Source organism: Phacochoerus africanus, chromosome 2 (assembly GCF_016906955.1).
Source record: "Phacochoerus africanus isolate WHEZ1 chromosome 2, ROS_Pafr_v1, whole genome shotgun sequence".
In the NCBI taxonomy this organism is placed as follows: Eukaryota; Metazoa; Chordata; class Mammalia; order Artiodactyla; family Suidae; genus Phacochoerus; species Phacochoerus africanus.
The window spans coordinates 9064853-9089560 of NC_062545.1; the positions used below are offsets into that span (position 1 = coordinate 9064853).

At 53.6% G+C, this 24708-nt stretch overlaps 1 protein-coding gene across 1 annotated transcript in view; it reads right to left on the bottom strand.

Annotated features, from left to right (window-relative positions):
• SYNJ2 (synaptojanin 2) overlaps positions 1-24708 on the bottom strand; it is a 96532-nt gene that overhangs the window by 34115 nt on the left and 37709 nt on the right. Inside the window, exons 4-8 of the mRNA XM_047769845.1 lie at positions 21956-22181; positions 13459-13542; positions 6722-6783; positions 3579-3675; positions 859-1031 (exon numbers count right to left, since the gene is read on the bottom strand). Coding sequence (XP_047625801.1) covers positions 859-1031; positions 3579-3675; positions 6722-6783; positions 13459-13542; positions 21956-22181 — 642 coding nt within the window. The remainder of the gene's footprint in view (positions 1-858; positions 1032-3578; positions 3676-6721; positions 6784-13458; positions 13543-21955; positions 22182-24708) is intronic.

The following is a 24708-nucleotide window of genomic DNA, read 5'->3' on the forward strand; positions in this document are numbered from 1 at the left end:
TTTAATCTGCTGAGCCACCAGGGGACTCCTAGAGACACTGAATTTAATATACACTGTTGATTCGTTCACGATGAAGTCTCGGCCATCAGCACCGTAACGCTCATCTGAACGAAGCCTCTTGAACCCACGTACTTTCTCGGTGAGACAAGTCCCAGCTTCTTGTGCTCAGGACCCTGGAGAGCACTTAGCACCAGACCTGGGTGCATTTGAACAGTAAAGTCATGAACAAAATGCACAAAAAAAGTGAAAAAGGGGCCCTAACTAGAGGGTGTGGGGACACCCGTTTCCAGAGGGAGGGAAACAAGGCCAAGTGTGCCGGCCCCACCTCAGCCGGAAACGTGCACAGCGGGCACCTCGCATCGTCACCCTTCTGAGCCCTGCGGATGACCCAGAGCGCTCCAGGAATTTGCTTTGAGGCTCGCAGATAAACTCTAGCAAGCAGGCAAATGTGTAAATCCGGAGTCTGCAAGTAACGAGGATTCACTGCACTGATTCAGGAAATGGGATTTCCTTCCTCGCTCCCCTCGCAACAGGGAAATCCGCATCTGTTTCCTTGGTCACCTGGGTTTGTGCCAGCTGTGTCCCCTCTCCCTCTTCCCGGTTTTCTCACAGTGTGGATGATAAGTTATACGGTCCCACGGCCGCACCGTTTCACCGAGGCCCCTGCATTACTATGTGTGTTTTGCCTGAAAACCATGACTTATCATCAACTCCCAACATTGACGAGCACGCCGCACGGCAGGAAGGGAGAGGAGAAGCTGGAGCCCGACGGGCCGACATCGCGGAGCCCGGAGCCCCAGAGCCGCGGGGGCGGGCACGCGCTCCCCCAGCGGGAGGACCAGACGCAGCGAGACTCACCGTGGACTTACATTCTCGCCCGTGGCGAACACGTCAAAGTCATCCCAGTGCAGCTTCAACTGGGGCCTCAGCAGGTTCTCCAATTTCTCTAGCTTCCCGCCTTTAGCAAACTGATGCAAGTCAAAGTTTATCATAGGTGTGTCGCCGGCGTGGCAAGAAGCCCAGAGCAGCTTCTGGAAGGGGAAGGGAGAGGGTGGCAGGACACCTGAGTGCTGACTGTGCCGTGTGACAGAGCACGGGGGAGAGCTGGAAGGCCTTCGGTGGACCCACTGACCAGCCCTGATCCGGAAAGGGCAGCGCAGAACAAAGACCCTGGGGACAAAACCACAAACAGTGTCCTGCCTGCAGGAGGGAAGAGGGTCCACGCTGGACATGACGGTCAGAGCAGGCGTGGCTCCCCGGGGGTGCCCAGGGCCCCGCACCGACATCACCTCCCTCGGGGCTCTACCGAGGGTGCTGACGGGGAAGGACTGCTCTGTTCTGCAGGCACCTGAGGGCCATGGGCGCTTCCAGGTACAGGGCAGTGCCCCAGGCTGCGGAGCTCATAATCCAGCTCCCGTTGCCCTAGTGACCAGCCGCATCCTGACAAGCCAAGCCTCCGGGAGGGTGTGCTCAGGAGCAGCCAAGGCCCCCAGCCAGCACACCTCCAGGCCACCCCATGAGGGGAGGTGCCGCCCAATGGAGCTCCAGGGTCGGGGAGATGGGGCTCAGGGCCAGCAGCCCTGCCCCCCGCCTGGGCCCAGGTCCAGCCTGTGAGCTGGAGCAAAGGCCGGGCCAGAGATGTTCATGGCAGGTGGGTTCCAGGCAGGCGAGGCGTCCTGGCAGAGGTCTCCCTTCCACCCAGAGCACCTCAGCCAGCAAGTCCTCAGCACTCTGACCAGGCGGCCCCCAGGGCAAAGGACGAACCCAGCTTTCCCAGGGCACCTGCCCTCGGCCGCCCACCCAGATTCTCCCGCGTGGCTTCAGGTCAGGCTTGTCCAGCATTGCCAGCCAGGGTCACTGACTAGAAGGGCTCTGGGCCATCTGGTTCCTGTGACTCTGAGTGTCCCTCCCCCAGGCACCAGACTGCAGATCAACACGCAGCCGCCGTCATCAGGAAGGTCTCGCTGTGTGGAATAGTCAGCCCAGCTGAAGCATGCGCTTGGTGACTTCATATTCTGGACCAAATACCTGGTCCCTGTGGTCAGAGGCTGGCTGCTGGCACACGGACCTCGGTGGGCACGTCAGTGTGGCAGAGCTGACAGGCTGAGGGAGCTCCCTTCGGGGGACACCCCAGTCAGGACCACGACCCGGGTCTTTCCAGGTAGCATCTGCTTCTTACCTCCTACCTGCCCAGGAGCCTGCCCTCCCCCACTGGGCCACGGGCCACGGGCCTGCTGCCATCACCACCTTTCCTGCCCAGAGGTCCACCAGCTGAGGACACCTCCCCAAAATCAAGGCACAAAGGGGAAAAAAAAATCCTTGAGGTTTTTTTTTTTCCTTTCTTTTTCTTCCTTAAAATAAGCTGCCAACACTGCTGCCAAGATGGGTGGGAGGGGAGATACTTTTCAAGCTTGTTGCCAATAGCAACAAACCAAACAGGAAAAGCAGGTCTGGCCAAGTGAAACTGGCCACCAGAACGTCTCTGAAAGCACGTGGCTTTCCTCAGCAGAGGGAAATGAGCACCAGCTGGACTCAGCTTCCCCGGGCCAGGAGCCAGGACTCCCGAGGAGTGAAGTCTGACTTCACATTCTCTCCACGAGGGGCCCCCTTGAGCTCTCAACAACCGCAGGGCTTTTTTTCCCATCCAGCGGTGGCTTTGAGCAGCTGGAAAAGAGCTGTGGAGCCCACGGCCACAGCTCATTCTGCAGCTTTGTCCACAGTGGGCTGAAAACACACGGAAGCAGTGGGGACTCGGAGATGCGGGCAAGGTGGGCCTTGCTCTTACTGCTTCCTCCCCCGACATGTGTCGGGAAGCCTCGGGGGGCCCCACAGAGCACTGGGCACAGGAAGCAGCTTTCCAGGGCAGCCCAAACAAGAATGGAATATTTGAAGACACCAAGTCAGCAGGAGGAAATCATGGAAGACGGCTCGCTTTAAACCCAGCAGGGACTCAGAAGAGCCACTCAGGCACCAGTGCCCTGTGGGTGTCGGTACGAACCTGCCAGGAGCCGCTGGCCAGCAGCTGAGCCAGACCAGCAAGGAAGGAGGCAACTCCAAGTCCCTGAGCAGGTCAGGGGTGAAGCCCAAACATACGTGTGCACATGCACACACACACGCGTGCATCCAAGAGAGCCAGGGACAGGCTCCGCCGTCCAGAGTCCTCAATGCCCCACGGGGAGCGCTGGAGCAAAAACATGCTATAAAATCGGGTTGTGATGATCACTGTACACCTCTAAATGTAATAAAGTTCATTGAATAATTAAAAAACTTAACACTAAAAACGAAAAGAACACTCGTCCAGAAAAAAAACCAAAAAACAACCAAAAAAACACACCTGGAGATGGGAGATGCTTTGTTTTCATTTTGAGCAAATTCCCCCAGCCACCGCTCCCCAAAATTAAACTTTATTCATCAAGAGCCCCCATCATCTAAAGCTGAAGCTCTGATAGAAAAACCTCCCTCCACAAGCAGGAGGGACGCAATGCTGCGGTTTCCAGCCCCCGAGGAAGCCCGCCCAGAGCAGGGGCCCCTTGGCTCCCTCGCCTGCCCCCTCCCCGGGTCAAGGGGAAGCCACGTACCTTGAAGGCTCTGTTGAGCACCTCTTCTCCGCCTCTGCTGCCCAGCAGGTTCACTACCACTTGCTTCCCATACTGCTCCTTGAGAAACACCATGTGCCTGCAACAGAGACGGGCAGCCCGTGAGGCCACATCCCCAGGACACGCACTGATGGCCCTGCTCTCCAGGGGACCTGAGGCCACTAGAGGTCCAGGACAAGCGGTCCCCTCGAAAGGCACCGGCCAAGAGTAACAGCACATCAGACTTCTAAACATGCAGGGTGTCAGGCAGGGGATAGGCCGGATTTTTATAAAGTCTCCCATTTATAAGTCCCACATATAAATTACAAAAATAATTTATAATTTTTATTAAGTCCCCCAGTGAATTCAGAAGAGCCAACCTGATGAATGTGATGGACACTCTCCGAAGTTAATCTAGTTTATGTGGTACCTTCTCAAAACCAGAAAAACTGGTAGGAAAGCCACCAACCTCAGTGTCCAACTTTTCATCTAAATGCTGCATTTCATGATGTTTAACCTCAACGAAGGTATAACAAAACTTCCTTCTTAGGAAAATTCTCTGTATACCAGAGACTACTATTCATGTATATTTTATTTATAATTTTTATTATTTTAAAAAAATTGAGGTATAGTTGATTTACAATGATTCAGGTGCACAAAGTGATTCAGTTATGTGTATATATCTTATATATACATATATAGACATACACGCAGATTTTTTTCAGATTCTTTCCCATTACGGGTTATTACAAGATATTGAATATAATTCCCTGTGTTATACAGAAGGTTTTTGTTGTTTATTTTACATATAGCAGTGTGCGCCTGTAATCTCAATTCCCAATTTATTCCCCCTCCATCCAGAGACTATTTTTATTTTATTTTGCATGTTTGGCTACGTCCACGGCATGCAGACATTCCCAGGCCAGGGATCGAACCCGAGCCACAACCCGAGTGACAATGCTGAATCCTTAACCCCTAGGCCTTCGGGGGACCCCTGGAGACTATTTTTTGAATACTCATATTGAAACAGTATAGAGAGACTCTAATATTTACCTTTTATCACCAGCTTTTGAAAAGTAACTTTATAATTTTAATAATGTAGAAATATTTAAATGTAGTTTTAAAAAATAGGGAAAAGACACACAAAAAGCAGATGTAAAATTAATTTAATAGTGCGATCTTTATACTTAAGACAGGAAAAAAGACAAAGATAATACTCAACAATATTAAAAGTGGTAGAGTTTTATGTGATTTAAAATTCTTTTTGGAGTTCCCGTCATGGCTCGGCGGTTAAGGAACCCGACTAGTATCCATGAGGATGCGGGTTCTATCCCTGGCCTTGCTCAGTGGGTTAAGGATCCCGCATTGCCATGAGCTGTGCTGTAGGTCACACATGCGGCTCGGATCAGGCGTTGCTGTGGCTGTGGTGTAGGCTGGTGGCCACACCTCTGATTCGGCCCCTAGCCCAGGAACCTCCACATGCCTCTGGTGCGGCCCTAAAAACAAGAGACAGAAAAATTCTTCTTTTTTTGTACTTTCCAAATTTCTACAATAACATGTTTTTCTTACAAGCGGAATTTTTTCAAGTTAATTATCACCAAAGAACCATTTTTAGCCCAATAAGAGTTAAAAAAAAAAAAAAAAAAGACTCCCTTACTAACCCAGCACAGAAGAATATGGACTGTGAAGTGGGCAGTTTGCTGCTCGGCAGGCAGCTGGAGGTGAGTCTGCCCTGCAGGCTCTGCTTCTGGAGGAGGAATTCTCGCAGGGCCCACTCCGGACAGCATTCCCCCACCAGGGAAGATGCAGGGCCTGATCAGATCTGTGAGACCCTGCAGGCTGTACACCCCGGCCTGACGTCTGAGTGTGGAGACACAGCAAGCCCTGCTCCGGTGGGGAGTCTGAGCCAGCGCTGAGTGTGCACTCTGTAACATGCTAACTAGGGGCGTGTGGCCAGGCTGGGGTTAGAAGGTAAATAAGAAAGCTCCAATCAAATTTAAAGTCCAAATAAAGCCTCAGGTAGAATGATCAAAACACTTAAAAAATTACTTGAGGAGTTCCCGTGGAGGAATGAGGTAGTATCTAGTATCCATGAAGATGTGGGTTTTTGATCCCTGGCCCTGTTCAGGGTTAAGGATCCGGCGTTGCCGTGAGCTGTGGTATAGGTCACAGATGTGGCTTGGATCCCGCATTGCTGTGGCTGGGGTGTAGGCTGGTGGCTGCAGCTCCGATTGGACCCCTAGCCTGGGAACCTCCATATGCCTTGGATGCGGCCCTAAAAAGAGAGAGACAAAAAGAAAGAAAGAAAGAGAAAGAAAGGAAGGAAGGAATTATGTATAAGCCAGAATTTTTTCTAGAATGATATGTAAAAAACTAACAGTGGGAACTGGGAGATAGGGTACTTCTACCTCCTTTATACCCTTCCATACTGTGACTTTTCTTTCCCCCCCCCCTCCACAGCAGCTTGATGTGGGATCTCAGTTCCCAGACCAGAGACTGAACCCAGGCTACAATGGGGAAAGTGCCAGGCCTTAATCATTAGACCACCAGGGAACTCCCGATACTGTGACTTTTCCCCTCTAGATGATGAGCTTCTTCATTATTTTCTTTTGTCACTTAATGATTTTATTTCTTTTAAAATTTTTTATTAAAGTACAGTTGATTTACAGTGTTGTGCCAATTTCTGCTGTACAGCGCACTGACTCACATACTTTTTTTTTTTAAATAATATTTTCCATCATGGTCTATCCCAGGAGACTGGGTATAGTTCCCTGTGCTTCTATGCCTTTTTAAAGCCTTGGGATATATCACTTCAAGAACAAAAACAAACCAGCTTACAAATATCCTGGAGTTTAGAGGATCCCTTATAAACCAGGACAGATAGACACAGCTTCACTGCAGACGGAATGGATAAGATAAATGAACTGCATGCTGTTACCTAAGCACCGATCAATGGACCCTCAGGGAAACCGGACAGCAAGTAAAAATTCCGTTTTGTAAACTGCCTCTTTGCAGAAAGAACCAAAGTACAAGGCAGATTCAGATGCTGGATGTGGGGTCCCCCGCCCCCCATCTACCATGTCCCCTGTGCTGCTGTCTGATGGGAGGAAGGACAACAGCCCTCCGACAGTGCCCGAGGGCCCTACCTGTCGAAAGCAGGGGCGTTGGCTTCCAGGCCTCGCGTGAGTCTCAGATGATGGGAGCCCACCTAAATCAAAGAAATGACACGGGTGATTCCTCCCGCCTCTGCGCCCAAGCTGGGACACGTCGGTTTTCCCACTCTCCCTCTTGCTGCCAGCCAGGCCCCCAAGCAGCAGCCACTTGGCCCCTCCGTGGCCCATTCACTGCTCAGTTCCCGCAGCCTGAGTCTGGCTCTGTTGGGCCCAGTGCTGGGCCCAGTCCTAACGGTGGCATGGACCAGGCCGGCTGGAATTCTTGCCCAGACAGAAGTCCAACTTCAGGGTAAGACCTTGAAGCCCACGTGGGATCTAGAACCCCTCCCGCCATCATGAGAGAGGGCAGATTTGCTCTTTGCAAAAACATCCTGAAACAATAAGAAGTAAAGAGCCGTGGAGTTCCCATGATAGCGAGCCGGAAAAAAAAAAAAAAAAAAAAAAGCAAAAAAGGGACTTCCCTTGTGGCTCAGCAGTCATGAACCTGACTAGCATCCATGAGGACTTGGGTTCAATCTCTGGCCCCGCTCAGGGGGTTATGCAGCTCAGATCCCGTGTTGCTGTGGTTGTGGTGCAGGCTGGCAGCTGCAGCTCTGACTCCACCCCTGGCCTGGGAATTCCCACATACAGCAGATGCAGTCCTATAAAAAAAAAAATGCAAATTTGGGGGCCTACCCCAGACCTACTGAATGAAATTCTCCGGGGGTGTGGTGCGCACACACATACGTACGCCTATGCACACTCACACACCACACTGAGGTCTGAGACGTGCTCGTTTCTACTTACTGATCTTCCTCCTTCCCTTTTTGGGTTTGAGGGTTTGAATGCCTGTGAGGGGATAAGGCTTCAGGACAGGGTGGCCGGGGGTGGTGGTGCTGCTGCATCTACACCAGCACACAGGGCCCTCGGTGACCAGGCCCAAGCTGCCACAGCTGCGTCCCCCAGCTCCCAGAGCAGACGGGGGCCTTGGCCGCTCTCGGTTCATCCTCCATCACCCTTTAGTCGTTGCCTTAGGCCTCACGTCCCGTCTCCCGACCCTGGGCCCTGCCTCCATCCCTACCGGCTCTGACACTCACACACCGACATGAATCTCTCCTCGCTGGTGTCACCTAATCCCGGGGCCCCTGTGTGTCAGAGCCTCAAGAAGCAGCTGTAGTTGGGGCTGTAATGAAACCATGGTCAGCCTCGCACCCCCCCCCCCCGCCCCAGGACCAGGTGGACACGCAGCCAGCCACTCCTGTCTGGTCTCTAAAGTCAGAGGCTCAATCCTAAAGTCTACAGGCTGAGCCTGACGGAGCGGCTGGAAGAATAACCAAAGTCTCAAGAACACCTGGCGGAGTGACTGGACACACAGAGGGTCCCAGCGTCACAAACGGCATCTCTGCCCCACTCCCTGCCCCTCCCCCAATTAAGCTGCCAGCATCTCCGACCCCGATCCTTGCAACCGTCCTACCGGGTGTCTTTACCTTCCACCTTCCCCTACGTAAACTAAAGCCTACGTATGTCTCATTACGCTCCCCGCCCCAAGAAGCCCATTTGTGTGCAACGCCCACTCCTTCCAGCTCACAAGCCACTGTGTGCCCTCCCCTTTCCAGCCCAGCTCCAAGTTTAGCCACATCAAGCTGGAGGCTTGAAATCAGCCACGATGGAAGTATTTACACCACAGAAATGGGCAAATGCTATAAACCAAAACCTCTCCTTCCTGGCCCTAAAAAAACCTGGTTTACCAGCATAACTTTTTTTTTTTTTTTTTTGCCTTTTAGGGCCATACCCGTGGCATATGGAAGTTCCCAGGTTAGGGGTTAAATTGTGGCTACAGCTGCCAGCCTACAACACAGCCATGGCAACACAGGATCCAAGCCACATCACATCTGTGACCTACACCATAGCTCACAGCAACACTGGACCCTTAACCCACTGAGCGAGGCCAGTGATTGAATGCACATCCTTATGGATTCTAGTCGGGTTCATTTCCGCTGAGCCACAACGGGAATTCCTGCCCAGATGATTTCAGCACAGCGGTTTAGGCACCGCTGGGTAAAATTCACACTCCTTAGAGTAACATACAAAGCCCATGTTCATCTGGGTCTCGCCGGTCAACCCAGACTCACGTCCCCACGACCCCCGCCCCCAGGCCTAGGAGTGCAAGTGGCCGAGCCAGCACCGTTCCCTGGATGCGCTCTCATCGCAGGGGTTACAACATTTGCATCTGTGGTTCTCTCTGCAAGGCCACCTTCCTGGCCTGGATGATGCCACCCAGTCCCTTCCAGGTCAGCTCAGGCATCCACCCCACCTCCTCCCCAAGGCAGAGGCAACATCTGGTGGCAGGTGCCTGCCTGAACCTTGTGCTTGATGAGCATCTGTGGGACAGATAATTGGCTTCCCCTGGGACGCGTGCGAGGGCTGGGAGATGGAACAGCCTGGTCCTCGTGCTACACATGAACCAAGAGGTGAGGACACTGTCACTACACCACAGTGTCCTCATGGGGACTCTGCAAGAAAGTCCTACTTTGCTCTCAGGAGGCCAAGAGCCATACCTCTAATGCCTCTTGTGTTTCTTGTCTCTTAGATGCTATAATTTACGTGAATAACATAATAGCTACCATTTTCTGAGACTTTTTAGATACTGTGCTAAATTCTAGTATATATTATGAACTTGAATCCTCTCCATAGGAGATTGGTATATCTATCCCATTTAAGAGAAGAATAAACCAAGGCTTTGCCAAGATAAGAATTTCCCCAATTTTTTTTTTTTGAGGTAAGAGTTTCTTTTTTGAAATAAGAACTTTTTTGAGAAAAGAACTCCTCAAAAGTCCATGGTTCCAAAGAAGGAGAGCCAGAACTTTAACTGGAAGCTGGGTGCCTATAACATCGGATTCTGTAAGCTCTGGATCACGTGATTCGCTGCATCCGACCTTGATTCTTTCTGTGATGTTGCTGGTAAGCCCAGGAGCTTCGCGCAAGCACCCAAGACTCACGGCCAGTGTTGCGTGTACAACTTTATTCTCGTTTCAGCTCACTTCTATTTTAAGTATTTTCTCCATCTGAACCTCTTCACTATTTTAGAAACTGTTGTGAGGCAATCCATCTTTCTTTTCTTTCATTTTGGAACAAAGAAAAGCAGGAATGCCCAAATGCGGGCATATGGCGCCCCGCATCCCTGAGCTTCGTAAACAGCCCTTGCCAATTATCTGTCCCACAGATGCTCATCAAGCACAAGGTTCAGGCAGGCACCTGCCACCAGATGTTGCCTCTGCCTTGGGGAGGAGGTGGGGTGGATGCCTGAGCTGACCTGGAAGGGACTGGGTGGCATCATCCAGGCCAGGAAGGTGGCCTTGCAGAGGCGAACGCAGGCAGGGTGGGCTGGCACAAGAGACTAATGTCATCTGCACCCTCCCCCAGCTGGCTGAGTCATCCAGGGCTCAGAACACAGACCCAACTCACCTCTGACCTGTCTATACGTGCGGGTTACAGGGGAGGAAGATTCTAAAGTGATGGGAGCGAAATCTTCAAGGACTAACAGCATATAAAAAATAAACTCGGAGTTCCCGTTGTGGCGCAGTGGAAACGAATCCGACTAGGAACCATGAGGTTGCGGGTTCGATCCCTGGCCTCAATCGATGAGTTAAGGATCCAGTGTTGCCGTGAGCTATAGTGTAGGTTGCAGATACGGCTCAGATCTGGCGTTGCTGTGGCTGTGGTGTAGGTTGGCAGCTGTAGCTCCGATGAGACAGCTAGCCTGGGAACCTCCGTATGCCGTGGGTGCGGCCTTATAAAGACAAAAAGACCAAAAAAAAAAAAAAATTTTTTTTAAAATAAACTCTATGGAGTTCCCGTTCTGGTGCAGTGGAAATGAATCCAACTAGTATCCATGGGGATTTGGGTTCGATCCCCGGCCTTGAGAAGTGGGGTGAGGGTCCGGCACCGCTGTGAGCTGCGGTGTAGATCACAGACATGGCTCAGATCCTGCGTTGCTGTGGCTGTGGTGCAGGCCGGCAGCTGTAGCTCCATTTCTGTAGTTCGACCCCTAGCCTGGGAACTTCCACATGCCGAGGGTGCAGGCTTAAAAAGCAAAAATAAAAACCTCTGTAGCTAAACGTACAAGAGCAATTAGCTCCAAGAGTAAAATTTCAGCGTGGCTATTTATAAACCGCACAACTATTCACGTGCTAAAGATGAATTACTAAAGGTACATGGTTGCTAGAGATGCAGTCAGGATCCCGGCATTTGTAACAAAAGGTACCATGAAAACGTGCAGACCGATCACCCTTCCTCGGTTTTCTCTGCTCCCCCACCCTCTCCCCCACCACGGCTCATCCATTCCCGGGGGTGGGGGGGCAAGAGACAAGCATAATACTGCAACTTAAAAAGCAAGCACAAGCTACTCGCCCCCAAATCTTTGCACTTTTTCTCTAACCTAAGTGAAGAAGGAGGGGGAATTCTGCAAAATGCAGAAAGACAACCAGAATCGGCCATCATCAGGCTCGCTATTGATAGTTTGGGTGGGGTGACTGACAGCTGCCCTCCTGGCCCCCCCTGAAGATGACCTCACCTCTCTTTGATGACAGACAGCATTTAGAGAATCAACACGGCTATGAGGCCCAGAGCTTAGCAAGTCCTTAAGAGGCATGAACACCAAAGCCTTTGAAACTTATTTTGAAGAAACCATGGCGTCTCTGGGGGGGTCTCTGGGGGAGTTTCTGGGGGAGCACCAGGGTCCTGAAACTAAAAGGTGCTCCAGCTGCAGAAAAGCAAGTCACCCAAGGTCCACGGATGCTGGACAGTGGGTCAGACCAGGGACAGCTCTTCCAGGGCAGGGTCAGGCTGCGTCTTGGGCATTGGGGGGTCGAGCTGGAGACCAAAATTAGAGGGGACTGATAGGTTTTGTTCTGTTTTTAGAAGAGGGAGAACAAAGAAAGGGGAGTCCTGGAAATCTGACAGAGACGGCCCAAGGGCTGGAAGACGATGAAAGGAGAAAAGGGGGAGCCACGCAGGTACGTGAAGGCCTGAGAAATCAGGCTCTGGCGTGTGCCTGGCACACTCTGTGGAGACTCGCAAGGCAAGGAGAAACTAGCAGCAGCAGCAGCAGCAAGAATAAGGGCACCATCGCAATCATGGCCTCGAACCTGGAAGCAAGACCCCCAACTGGGTGAGCGGGTGAAACAGATGAATTTCAAAGCCCGCCAGCCCAAATTCTAAGACTCGATCAGGACCATCCCCCAGTTCAGAGTTTTTTGGGGGTTTTTACAAATTGAAGGAAAACTCCAAATCTAAAGAAAATCAAGGTTTAAAACCCCTTTTAGCATGTCCAGGATAGGCAAATTACAGAGACAGAAAGTAGATGAACAGTTGCCCAGGCCCCAGGGAGAGTGACCACTGATGGGCACAGGGTTCTCCTGGTGGTGCTGAAAGTGCTCTAAAGTTAGACTATGGTGGTGGTTACACAATTCTGTAAACCCACTAAACGTGAACTGCGCACTTTCAGTGGGGTGAGGCTTGTGTACGTAAATGACACCTCACGCACTGTTTGAAGACCACGCTCTCCGAGGATGCACCTCGGAGGAATTCTGCATCCTCGGCTGCCCTTCTCTGTGCTGCCCCTTAATGTCTCCAGCTGCCTCATGCGTCTCAGGGGTTCCTTTCTCTTGGAAAGACTGAGTGTTAGTAACGCTTTTGTCCACAGAACTCAGGGCCCCAGTGAGACACTCCTCCATCGGCCTCACCCAAGGGTGGACACGGTTCCTTTCCACGGCTGCCAGCTGCAGCACGATGCCAGCCACGAGGACAAAGTGCCCACAGCTGAGGCTGGGTCAAGTCAAGGGCGGGTGAGACCCAGGGCGTCACAGTCCCGAGATGCTGGCAGGCGTTCCCGAGCTTCCTCGGCCCCTGGCTGATGACCCAGCCGCCGCCACACACAGCCCTCGGGAAGAAGAGCCGAAGTGACAGGGGCCCGGGCACAGGGGTCTTCTGAGCGCACCCATGTTCCCTTGGGCCAGGGAGGAAGACCCGGGTCCCAGGTCCACTCGGCCATGAAGCTCCCGGGTAGGAACCCACTGAATGGGGCGGCTGTTCCATTGCCGACAAATGTGTTCTTGGACCCACACCCTGAACTCTTCCTGGGACACGGATGCCAAATACCTCTGGCACCACTCAGAGCCCTGTTTCGGATGGCAAGGGGTATTTTTAGAAACCGCAGGAAAGCTCTGTGCAATTCTCACGTGGGCCCTGCAACAGGCACCTCTAAATGCCAGCCCTGCTGCATGGTCCCCTGGGCCCCCCTGAACCTTGCAGAGCTTGCCAGGGGCAGGTGGGCACAACTCTCAAAAGATATCTTTGGTCACATTCTCAATACACGAACGTGGGTCCTACGGAAGGTAACCGCACCCAATCACACGATATGATCCATTTACCCGCAGAGACAAAGCCCTTCCCACTGTGCCCGCATCAACAGTGAGCTCGCGATCAGAAAATCACACACAATGTATATGTGTCTGTGCACACTACACACATACACACGTGTGTGTGCGCGCGCGCACACACACACACACACAGTGATAGTTCAGCTCAATCCACACACATTGTGATAGTTCAGGAAAAAAAGACCAGCAACTGTGCCATGAAAGAAGCATGGTTAAAAGACATGACCCAGAGCCGTCTGGAAGAGAAAAGCAGGGGAAGCAGAATACACATGGACGTGTTTCATTACCTACCTGAAGCCCTGGCTGCTCCCAAAACAGCGGGACGGAGCCTCTGATCTGGACAAAAGATGACACTCCATCATCCATGTAAATCGTCTGCACCACAAGGAGACAGAGGAGAAAGGCTTCTTCAATGAAACCGAATATGCTGGAGCCGGGTAACGGGATCCGGCTGCCTGAGACCCAACACCAGCCACAGCCAAGGACGGCAGTGGCCCGGAGCACCGCGGCCCCGCTCCCGGCCTGGGCAAGCTGCCCCCCGACCCACAAGCTGGCCCAGCGCTCACAGGCTTGCTGGCTGCCCACCAGCCTCCGAGGATCGGCCGCAGCCAGCCAGGCATTCCCACGACCCTACTGACCTCCCGGCAAAGCCCAGCGGTGCCCTGACCCACTTTCGGGAATAGAAGCAAACAGGCTCTGGGATTTGATTGAGACCTTCCTGAGAGCCCAGCTTTCACCCTGTCACCTGGCAAAGTATCAGAGAGGGACTGGAAACGGACCGAATGAAACGGAAGAAACTGGCTGCAGCCTGAGGCCGCGGTTGACTGTACTTGTTGGTCCTGCACTTGACAGTGCAAGTCAAGACTCGATCTGACCTTGGAGTTTGTCCTGGCCCTACACCACTGTGTTCTTAAACGTGCCATGGAGTCCACACACACACACACAGCTTCCACGAGCTTCCAGTGTGACTACACCTGCACAGACACAGATGAGGCTTCAGCTAAAGAACGTGTCTCCTCCCCGCCCCACGCTCAGCTCTTTCAGGGCGGACCGGCTCCTCACCTGCCTGCAGGCCCCCACGGGTGCTGCAGCACCAGAGAATTCTAAAAGGACAAAAAATACCGTGCTGAGCATCACGAGGGGAGGCTGTGGCAGTTATCAGATGCTGCCCTTTATCTGAGTAACTCTACCCTGGCCTGGCAGGGCCGGCCAGGCCGATGCTGCCGGCCCTTTCCATCTCGTACTGGCCTGCTCCCTTACAGGGTAGCTTTCCATGCGGCTAGATCACCCTCAGATCACACATGCATTAGTAATTCCGCAGTGGGAACCTGAACAGACCCGAAGCTTCCCTGGACGGTAGGAATTACACGAGCCTGGTAGTTATGTTGGGCTGACCCGCTAGCCTTCAGCCTCAAAGGAAAAACACACCAGGGTTAAGAATTCTTCTATTTCTAGGTATTGACTATAAGGCAATTTGTTACCCTCTATGATTCTATTGACAAAAGAGAAAGACAGTAGCAGGTTGTTTGTTGGCAACAACGAGATTAAATGCATAAACCTAGCTGCCGGTGTGACATACACACATCCAGATGGTTGAGAGATAACCAGTTCAGCCAGTATCTTTATGGAGTGCCCACTGAGTCTCAGCGGGTTAAGGACATGGCATTGTCTCTGTGGGGATGAACCTAGATGGAACCTCTAGCCTCACTCAGTGGGTTAAGGATCTGGCATTACTGCGAAGTGTTGTAAAAGTCATGGATGTAGCTCGGATCCCAAGATGCCATGGCTGTGGCGTAGGCTGCAGCTGCAGCTCTGATTTGACCCCTGGTCCCAGGAACTTCCATGTGCTGCAGGTGCCGCTGCAAACGAGAAAAAAAAAAAAAAAAGACGCCTCTTAACAGCGCCCAGGAGCTGATTTAAGCTCAAGAAGTACTAGCCTTTACTGTAACATGTGCTGAAAGTACTACTTCCAGCGTTAGACCACGTCCTTCTTGAGCTGGAACTTGCACTGAACCAGCTTCAGAAAATACTGATGGGCAGTCCAGGAGCTCCAGACCCTACCCCTAGGGCAGGGAGAAAAGATGTTGCCCAATTTCTCCACTCTTCCTACCCCGGTTCTATCCACCGTCCTATCATTAGGAACCTCCTTGTTCCTAAGATGACGGGACAATCCTGGTCATCACACAGCGCTTTCCCTACTGGGCCAAAGAACTCAGCTTTGTTTATTTTTTTAGGGCTGAACCTGCAGCATATTGAGGTTGCCAAGCTAGGGGTCCAATTGGAGCTACAGCTGCCAGCCTACACCGGAGCTACAGCTGCCAGCCTACACCACAGCCACAACCAGATCCAAGCTGCGTCTGCGACCTACACCAAAGATCATGGCAACGTCAGATCCTCAACCCACTGAGTGAGGCCAGGGATTGAACCTGCAACCTCGTGGATACTAGTTGGGTTCTTAACTCCCTGAGCCACGACAGGAACTTCAGAACTCAGGTTTTGACACTAGTGGGAGAGTCAAAGCCTCACTCTCAGAGGTAATTTTAGCAGAGGGTCCCTGGGGCACCCGGGGTAGGGGGGCAGGATGGGGAGTGGATGCAGGGCAGTGCGTGGGGCACCATCAACCTCCACTCTGCCCAAACCCATCTGCCCAACGACGACCCTGGTTCCTCGACCGCCTCCAGCCTCAGTTTCCCTCTTTCAACGGAGTTAGTGTCATCCGGTCACAGGGGGCAAGTGCCAAGGGCAGCACAGGAGGGAGCATGACCGAAGCCCACGGCAGTCACCCCCTCCCCTTCAGTCCAGGAGCATGCCGTCCTGTGAAAGTGGACAGGGCCCCCCAGGGGACGGAGAGGGGTGGGCAGGGCTCAGGACACGGGACCAGGGACGGAGAGGGGGTCAGACAGAGATGGAGGGCAGAGCAGAGCAGGAGGGGCTGCAGGAAGGGGGAGCCACCTTGGGGTGTGGCTGGAGGCTGGGCCTGGGACCCCTGCCCTTGAACCCAAGTGCCCCCTCCCACACAGTGTTGGGAGCAGCAGCAACCCAACAACTCGAGAGGGTAAGGAAGAAGCAGGAAGACAATGGCTGGGTACAGACACTTCTCTCTAAACGGCTTTTTACGGAAAGTCTGTCCCCGATGAGGTGTTGGCAAACCAATTCCCCCAGGTCTGCATCCCTGGAAGGGCTCTCGGGGTCCGCCCGGCCTCCCTGGATTAATCACTGGCCTTATCTTCAGTAGCCAGTATTTATCTGTCCTCCTTTGTTTTCTTTGGGCGGGCGATGGGGGGTGGGGTGGGGGGGACAGTGGGACTGTCTGTGCCCTGAGTCACAGCCGCAGAGCAAGCCCCCCAGGAAGGGCTCCCAGCAGAGCTGAAGACTCGACGTCCCCCCAGGGAGACCGAGAGGCCACCCGCACCTGCGCACACGCATACACACAAGTGCACACATAACACATCTGTCTGTGCACACAATCACATACACCACACACCCATGCCTGCATTCACACACACACACAGAACACTCCTACGCACACGCGCACACACACACAGAAGCACACACAGCCTGCGTGGGAAGAGCAAGACTGTTCTACCTGCTTAGGGAAAACCTAAAAGCAAGGTAGTGTGTATCATTGCTAAAAAAAAAAAAAAAGAAAAGAAAAGAAAAGAAAAGTGAAGCAGGAGGGGGTGGTTTGAAAGCAACTTCCTTTTCTGGTTCCCAGAGAATCTGGCTCGGGAGAAGCCCAGGTGCCTACTGAAAGTCCCCAGATCAGGGGTCCAGCCTGCTCCATCTCGTCCCATCTTGTCTCAGTGATGGAGGCACAGTTATTCCACTGGCCACCTTCAAGCATCTGCTACAGGACGTCCCCTCCCCAGTGGCTAAGGTCTGATGTGTCTCAGTTCCTCTGCAGGGGGCACGGGCCAGAGGTGACCTGTGGCATCACAAGAGGGGCCCAGCTGCCCCAGCTGAGCCTGCTTCCTGCCAAGGGCTCAGGACCAACGTCCTCAGAGCAGCCGCCTGCCATCCTTGGGGGCAGACGTGGGATTTCCAACACTGCCGTTTCTCTCACGGGAAGCAACCCCCGGCTGCCTGAGTGATGGTGCCTCGCCCTGTCTGCTGGGTCCCTCTGCTCTGAAGGCCTCAGGGCCCGATGCACAACCTGCTCTTTCAGCATAAGCAAAGCCACCGAGACCGCACATCGAGGGCACCCGCTGCCCCAGACACCATCCCGACCCAGCTGCTCACAGCCATGGCTCTGGGCGCGTGCCAGCTTCCCCCCAGTTGATGGGAGCAACGTCTCCTGGGTCCCATCAGCTCACTGGAGCCCCAGGTGGCAAATTCAACCCAGCCACAGGCAGCGTCCCTCACGCTTCCTGCCCGTCCACCGTCCCTGGCCACATCCCTGAGCTCAGCATCCCCCCAGGCTCCCATCCCGGACTTAGAAGTCCCTCCCTCTAGGTGGCCGGGATGGGAGGAAGGCATAGCTTCTTGGCAAGAACACTGGTAAGTTTACACTCCACTTAAAGAAAGATTTTTGTGTTTAAAAACCAAACCAAACAAAAAAAACTTAGATCAACCTAAACACCTCTATTGCTACAAAAGCTGGGAAACGAACAAGCAAACAAACCCCTGATTCCAGAGAAGAGCAAATGGTTTCTTTTTTGGTCTTTTTAGGGCCCCACCTGTGACACATGGAGGTTCCCAGGCGCTAGGGGTCGAATCAGAGCTGTAGCTGCCAGCCTACGCCACAGCCACAGCAACGCCAGATCTGAGTCTCATCTGCAAACTACACCAGAGCTCATGGCAACGCTGGAACCTTAACCCACTGAGCGAGGCCAGGGATGGAACCTGCATCCTCATGGACGCTTTCAGATTTGTTTCCGCTGAGCATCGACAGCAGCTCCAGCAAGTGGTTTCTTGCACAAGTGGGAGCAACACGAGTTCCCTGTCCTGTGGGAGCAGCTGCTTCCCCTTAGCCTGCTCTGCTCATCCTGCCTCTGTGAACATTTTTAAAAAGGGGGTGATGCCCCTGCATTAGACGCGAACTGGAGTTGGCCTTGGGGAGCGACTGAGTCCCCATCACGGCTGCCCAGGGGCCCAGGGTGAATCATCAGGGCATCCCTGGGTAGGACGCTTTCCAAAGGCCGCCTCCACTGCTCTCCTTGGTGGGGTCTTCCTCCCTCTCCCACCTCGCAGGGTCCTCTCCTGCCTCGCAGACTCTGCTGTCACTCCATCTCTTTCCAGGCAGGAGGGCTCTGGCCAAGGGAGGCACCCCTGAGGGCACAACCGGCTGCCTGCGAGGACCAGCTGGTCTGACTCCTTCCTGCTGCATCCCCAGCTGGCAGGCTCCCAGTCAAACTCAGCCGTGAGGCTCAGGATGTGCTTCTGTGTGGCCAAGGAGGACACCCCTGGAATCCTCTCTGGGACACGACCCCTCTCCGCCCCAGGGGTCACCCTCTCCCCCGCATGCAGCACGTGGTCTGTGGTTAGAAGCCTGAAGCTCCATAAGGAACTGCTTTGGGTGCGAGGCCACGACCTCCTGCCCATATATGTCTGTGAAAATGAAATCACAGTGGGGGTAGGGGGTCTGAGTCACGGCCTCTCAGTCTGAGTGGGACAGCAATTGGTGGCATCCGGCTGCCTGTCAGCTAGTGGGAGCAAGGTCAGGGCCAAGGCCTCATCCAGAGAGCAACCTGGGGTTGGGGCGGGCGGAATGCGAACATGGAAGACTACAAAGTTTGCAGGAGCCAAGAAATCCCTCCCCAAGCCTAAGAAGGGAGGCAGGGCTGCAGCTCCAGGAGCCGGGTGGGGAGGCCACTCCTGTCTCTAAGGCCTTGCTGGACTGGCCATGAGGTGCTGGAGGGGACAAGTCCCTGCCTCGGAGCCTGGCACGCAAGAAATAAACACAAGTCACCAGGCACACGTACATGAAACAACCAGGGCAAAGCCCCAACCCTAGTCTGTAGAAAAACAAGAAAAGCCACGCCAACCGGGAGATGTATCACAGAGCTGCGTGTTCTGCATTTAAAGCAGAGCCCTTGTCTGTTAACGTTGGATTATATCCTTGTGATTGGACCGAATGGTCCCCCACAGAGAGTGATGAAATCCTAACCTGGCACCTGGGAACGCGACCTCATTTGGAGAGAAGAGTGTGGCAGATGCAGGTAGTTAAGAAAGGGCCCTGGAGTTCCCGATGTGGCTCAGCTGGTTAAGAACCTGACATAGTGTCTGTGAGGATGAGGGTTCAATCCCTGGCCTCACTCAGTGCATTAGGGATCAGGTGTTGCCGCAAGCTGTGGTGTAGGTCACAGATGCCACTTAGATCCAGTGTGGCTGTGGCTGTGGTGTAGGCTGGCAGCTGTGGCTCCAATTAGACCCCCAGCCTGAGAACCTCCATATGCCTCGGGTGCAGCAGAAAGGAAGGGAGGGAGAGAGGGAAGGAGGAAGGTCCAGCTGGAGCAGGATGGGCTATGAATCCAATGCGACTGGTGTCCGGATGCGAAGGGGAGAGTCACGCACTGGAGAAAATGCCACGTGGAGGTGGAGAGAGAGGTGGATGTGATGGCGCCACCGCTGGGCCACCAGGAGCTGGCAGAGGAGGGAAGGATGTTCCCTCAGAGGCTTCAGAGGGAGCACAGCCCTGCTCCCGCCTTGACCTGGGGCTCTGGCCCCCGGAGTGGTGAGACAACACTTGCTGGGTGTTTGAAGCCCTCTTGCCTTTTGTGGGGCTTGTTACAGCTGCCCCAGCAAATAGCTTCTCACACTTTCAGTGATAAAATGGTTTGCATTTTAGGAACAGGCAGTGCTAAGAGGGCAGTTGCCTCTCCAGTAACTTTCCTGACAAGACACAAGAGAGGAGTCCCCAATTTTAACAAAACCAGTTGACATCCAGAAATCCGGGGTGCCAGGCAAGGTTCTCTCTGGACGGGCTCGCTCCAGGGCTGCCCAATGAAACTTAAATCTGCTCAGTTACCAGGGTCGGGGGCTCTGGGATTTGGATTTGTGCAAACACATTTCACACCTTTGGCCCCCAGTTCCCGGCACAGAGCCCAGCCTCTGGTAGGTAATAAATAGTAAAGATCTGTGGGATGAAGGTTCTAAGACGACTAATACCAGGCTACAGACTGGGATGGGAAGTTCCTGCTGTGGCTCAGAGGTAATGAACCTGACTAGTATCCATGAGGACACAGGTTCGATCCCTGGCCTTGCTCAGTGGGTTGGAGATCTGGTGTTGGTGTGAGCTGTGGTGCAGGTCACAGACACTGCTCGGATCTGGTGTTGCTGTGGCTTTGGTGCTGGCCGGCAGTTACAGCTCCCATTCGACCCCTAGCCTGGGACCCTCCATGTGCTGCAAATGCGGCCCTAAAAAGCCAAAAAAAAAAAAAACAAACCCCAAAACATGGGATGGAACGTGGTAAGGAAGGTGGGGCACGGAAACACCAGCAAATAATTGCCACCGTGCAGACATGACCAGGAAAAAAGAAAACGGCCTCCATTTGGTGGCCACGATTTTTCTCTCTCTCTCCTTTTTTTTTTTTTTTTGTCTTTTTAAGGCTGCACCTTAGGCATATGAAGGTTCCCAGGCTAGGGGTCCAATCGGAGCTATAGCCACTGGCCTACACCACAGCCACAGCAACTCCAGATCTGAGCCACATCTGCGACCTACACCACAGCTTACGGCAACACTGGATCCTTGACCCACTGATTGAGGCCAGGGATCGAACCTGTGTCCTCATGACTGCTAGTCTGATTCATTTCCACTGAGCCTTGATGGGAACTCCTCTGTCATTTTTAACCAGATTTTTACTGACCAGCCCCGTCTATGTCCAGGAGAGCAGACAGTGAGAGCAGAAGTCAAAGGCAAGAAAGTGCCACTGAGGCTCATCTTTAGGCTCCTGCCCACCGTCTTCCTACTCGACATCTGACCCCGAGAGGCCCCTCCTCCCCCTGCATCCTTGGAAAGCCCAGGCAGGTGCCGCTCGCACACGGGAGGCAGGTGTTTGACTCTGTGCTGAATTGAATTGGCTAAAGTCCTGGGAGGCAACACCTCTCACAGCTGCAAGTAATAAGAGGGGGATGCAAACCACGGCGCCACTAAATAAACACAGGCTGTTTGCAGCCTGACACCCACAGCAGTATCGCACCTGTGCCTTCCACGGGCTTTCCTTTATGATTTCTTCCACCTGTTAGTCTACACAGTGGTATTATCCTCAAAATGCATGTTAGGAAAAAATAAAGCGATTGTGAGACAGCATCTCTGGGAATGAGAACAGAATTTAGGGGGGAAAAGTCAATGAGAAATTAAGCAGATGGTTCTGTTCCACAGAGCTGAAAGCAACTGCTCTAACATGCAGAGCTCACAACACCCAGCTGCTCCAGCCTTGCTTCTAGGAGGATGCTTCAGGGATTTAAAATGAAAAAAAAAAAAAAAATGAGTTTCTTCTCTCAGCCCTCCGTTACTAATCTACCTACTTTCGTCTTCAAAAGATTTTCAAACCCTATTGGTTCATCCGGCAGCTGCTCTCTGAATAACTGCCACCCTTGGTGATCACAGCAAAAATTCCTACTTCTTTTTAGCTGAAAATAGCTCAGGTAAGCAACAGTTTCGCAGCATGAGAAGAGAATCAAAAGAGACCCTGCAAACCAGAGGCCTGTTTGCAGACGGAGCCCCAGCGACACATCCCTTCTCCTGGGAGGGTCAGGGGCGCGTTCATCAGAAACGGCGGGCAGCGCCCCCGCCCCCGCCCCCCACCGTGAGGAGCCACCAGGGGCCACGGGCCGGGCCGGCACTGACCTGCTCCGTCTCCACGAAGTTGGACACGTGGCCGTCGTCGTTCACGCCGCGGGTGTGGAAGCGAGCGCCGGCGCGCTCGCAGCTGATGCGGGAGATGAGGCAGGCCTTGGCCTGCTTGTGAGAGGCGTACACGGTGCGGATGGCCACCACGCCGCAGATGACCTTCAGCAGCCAGTCGCAGCAGCTCACCTGGTGCTGCCGCAGGGGCACGTGCAACAGCTGGTTCCTGCAAAGGGAGCCCCGCAGTGACTCCGCCGCCTCCCGTCCTCCGGGAAACGCTGCGCCCAAAGCCGGCAGCCGGGGGGGGGGGGGGGGGGCGCCCCGCGCGTTCCCCAGGAACTCCCGGGACACGCAGCCCCGGCTGGTCACGTGCTTTAGAGCCACCCCAAGACGCAGGGCCACTGAGATGCTGCAGCAGGAAAAGGCCCCACGCGACTGCCCGGCATTGACAGCAGTGAATGGAAGCCAGGCCGGGGTGCGAGCCAATCACTGGCCTTTCAGAGAATCTCAGAGGAGCCTCTGCTTACACCGGGAGCCTCTGCATTTTTTTGGTCAGAAATCCCATCAGTAAAAATTTAGTCCTGTTTTACGGTTAAAGAATAATGATAAACAATAACATGACAAGCGATAAAAATAATTAAACACATGTATGCTCATTTAAATTATACAAAGATCCCACAAGGTGCATATAATGAAAGCATTACAAAGCAATTCAAAATAAATAAAAAGAGAGGAACACTTCATGAAAGTTCCAGTACCTCCTCCCACGCCCAGGGGATTGTTCTGGGTCCCTGGCATCCGTGCTGACCATCACGGGGTGAGAGTCACTGTTTATCAAGACCCTTCTAAGAGCTCTGGGATGGATCAGCTCACGCTGTCCTTGAAATAGCTTTATACAAGCGGCATTATCATTCACCCCATTTTGCAGGGGAAGAAACTGAGGCACGGAAGAGAAGAATGTGCCCCAAGTCAGGGAGCCAGGAACGGGCGTGTGGAGCTTGGAGCTGTGCTCTTCATGCCTCCCGTGCAGGCCCCACCCCGACCACTGCACCTGCGCCGGGCCACGCCCTTCTCTCGCCTCCCACTCGCCCAACACCCACTGGAGCTTCCTGAGCAGGTTAGTGGCTGCTCTGAGAAGTGGGGCCATGGAGAGGGTGTGTGGGCCTCACGCTGCTTCCAGGATCCATACGGTTCCCTGAGGGATCTGGGCAGTGCGGTTCTGAGGCCCCCAGCACGCTCGCAGGTGACAGGAACCACTACGGGGCAGTGAGTTAATCTAGATCACATGCCCTATTTGTTTTAAAAAGGCAGCTCTATTCCTGCCAGGAGCCTTCCTCAAGGAGAGCAGCTCGCTCTCTGCTCTAGAAAAGTGTGTCCTGAGCTCTCCGGTCCCAGGCAGGCGGCTTCTCCAAGCAGCAAGAAGCAGCCACGCCCTGCTCTCAGGCCAGCCTCCCTGACGTGACAGCACTAAGGGACGTCCCCCAGGGCGCAGGGCCAGGTCCCAGCTCCCACACCACACTGCTGATCTGCCTGAAGAATGATGGGCGTGAAGCATTAATTACTGTGCAAAAACACGTTTCCCTCTTCTGAATCCCTCTCTAAAATTCAGATGATACACCAGCTTTAGTAATCAGCATATCAAATCTGCACATGGCACCAAAGGAAGGCCTCCAGAATATTCCAGGGTCTTCTAGCCACACAGCTATGGCTGCCGTCAATCACCAGGGCAGGAGAAGGAAGCTATCACCAGAGAGACAACTCTAAATAATCCCTGTTTGTAGTAACACGGGCCTGACCCCCTGTGGGAAGACGGCTCGCATCCTTGAAGGAAGAACCCAAATCTATGAAGGAAAAGAGCTTGTGTTTCCTTCCAGGACTCGACTTAACTGGGAAGCAATTACCGGTGGGGAACCGTAACCAGCCCAGAAAAACGACTTCACCGGCCGTACCCTCTCCCTCATCCACCAGCCACGTTCAGGGTTGACCCCATGTGACTCCAGATGTGGGTTCAGACCTTGAACCCAACACCCCAAATGGAGGGTTCAGGCAGTCAAGCCCATGACCACGCAGCTGGGGCTGCCTTAGTTGTGGTCAGATCTGTGGGTGCCACCCTGAGCCCAAACACCACGCCCTGGAGTGGGGGAGGGCCCGGCAGCCTCCAGCGCTGGCTTCTAACTTAGGATGGCCTAGTGTCCCTTGGGGCCTCCTCCTTCCCAAGCCCCTCCCAGCCTCCACTCTGTGAGTTTCTGCTTTGTCTTACTCTTCTTCGGTTACCTCACATCTCCGACCACAAAGCTGGCCTAAGGAGGCCTGGAAAGAGCCCTTACAAAGGAGTTTCCCTGTGGCGCAGTGGGTTTAGGATCTGGCATTGTTGATACAGTGGCTTGGGTTGTTGCCGTGGCAGGGGTTTGATCCCTGGCCTGGGAACTTCTATGTGCCGTGGGCGTGGCCAAATAAACAAAACAGGGTGATCTGGATTCCTCAGGCACCCAAGGCATGCGGTAGGCCCTAAGACCTCTAGCCTCTGCTCATCACACAGTCCCAGCTGCACATGGCCCCATGGGCTGACACAGACCCCTGCTAATCCACAGCCCCTGCGTCCCTGACCTTGGCCGCCTTCAGGAGCATATGCACCTGCAAAATGGAACCAGTGATGCAGACACACCATCCCCTGGACCTGTTATCCAGAGTGTGGTCCTCAGGCCAGCAGCACTGGCATCACCATCGGCTCCTTGCTGGAAACACCGAGTCTC